The 1,529-nt window shown below is 47.9% G+C and overlaps 1 gene segment (V, D, J or C); it reads left to right on the forward strand.

Annotated features, from left to right (window-relative positions):
* LOC101586727 lies at positions 1-333 on the forward strand. The segment is given in 1 exon segment: positions 1-333. A coding segment is annotated over 1 exon segment (333 nt).
* Positions 334-1,529: the final 1,196 nt, after the last annotated feature.

Consider the following 1,529-nt stretch of genomic DNA (forward strand, 5'->3'; position numbering starts at 1 on the left):
ATGACCATAGCATCCAATGGAGACATTGTGCTCACCCAGGCTCCAGCGTCCGTAGCTGCTTCCCAGGGGCAGAAGGTCACCATCACCTGCACAGCCAGCTCCAGCATAAGCAGCAGTTACTTGCACTGGTATCAACAAAAGCCGGGAGCCTCTCCAAAGCTCCTGATTTATGGAACATCCAACCTGGCCTCAGGAGTCCCAGCTCGCTTCAGTGGAAGTGGCTCTGGCACCTCTTACTCCCTCTCAATCTCCAGTGTGGAGGCTGAAGATGCTGCAACCTATTACTGTCAGCAGGGGTACAATTTTCCATTCACACAGAGATACAGACCATAACAAAAACCCCTCAGCTGCTCAGGGCCAGCTGCTTCCCCCTCAGAGTCTAGGCTACGACGAGAGGCTTTACATGTGACAGAACCTCCCAAACCTTCTCTAATGGAACCAAGGATGCCTGGCTTCCCACAAGAGGAAGGGAGATGCTCAGAAGGAACAGACGGGATGTGGTAAACAAGAAGCCTCCTTTCTGTGCCAGTCTGCCCAGAGAAGCTTGGAGGGCTGCGGTACAGATCTGAGTGGGGCATTGGTTCTGAGGAGAAGATACTGGGCTTTGGACCAAATGAAGAGGGGGTTGGAGAAAACCCACTCCCTTGACTCCCTTGACTCTTCCCTGTCTAATGAGCAATTATGGAAAAATAAAAGGCCAGTCCCAGACCTGAGTAAATATTCAGTGACAGTGACCATGTTCCCAAGGTGAAGAACTTCAGAGTTTATGTCAACATCAGTCCTTACTTTTGAGAATGCTGACACTATCTTATTGCATTTTCTGTTGGTTATATACTGCAATACCGCAGTGGAATTAGGTGGGCATAACAAATATAGGGTGTAAAGCATCCAAATTATGACAGTTCTCTCATTCTTGTTCCTTCTTGTGGTTTCTAACCCTCCTTTTCAGGGCCTGACACCCGGAATAAATATACAGGAAGCATGACATCTTCATCCTCAGAGGCAACTATCTGTGGATCTTGTGGGGGTCCAGAGTCACAGAAGACAAAATCAATAGACTTATATATGCCAACAGTGACTGCAGAACTCCAGGTGCCCCTGACTGGGCATTCTGGGAGGTGTAGATATGGGAAAAGAAAAGCACCAGTGGCGCCTGAGCTGTGGTCTTCGCATTCTCTGGGGTAATTCCCTACTGAGTTGGGTGATTATGGCAGGGAAGTTGGACAATAGGACATGACTTGTCAATCATGGAGAGTCATAGAATCACGGTCAGGATCTGATGTCAGAAGACAATGGAAATGACAGGGGTCACACACCCCAGGGGACTGCCACCCTCTCGCTCTTGCACCAGACTGCCCTGGATGCTCTGCCTTTCTTCACTTTACTTACCTTTCACATTTCACTTTGCTTTACTTCCTTCCTTTTTTCTTCTATTTTAAATAAATATTGCATTTTCAGGTTCATCAATTGTCCCATCGGATACTTTAAACAAGACAGCAAGACCCTGGAATCACGGGAAACACCAGCAG

Source organism: Octodon degus, unplaced genomic scaffold, assembly GCF_000260255.1.
Source record: "Octodon degus isolate 3935 unplaced genomic scaffold, OctDeg1.0 scaffold00162, whole genome shotgun sequence".
Classification (NCBI taxonomy): Eukaryota; Metazoa; Chordata; class Mammalia; order Rodentia; family Octodontidae; genus Octodon; species Octodon degus.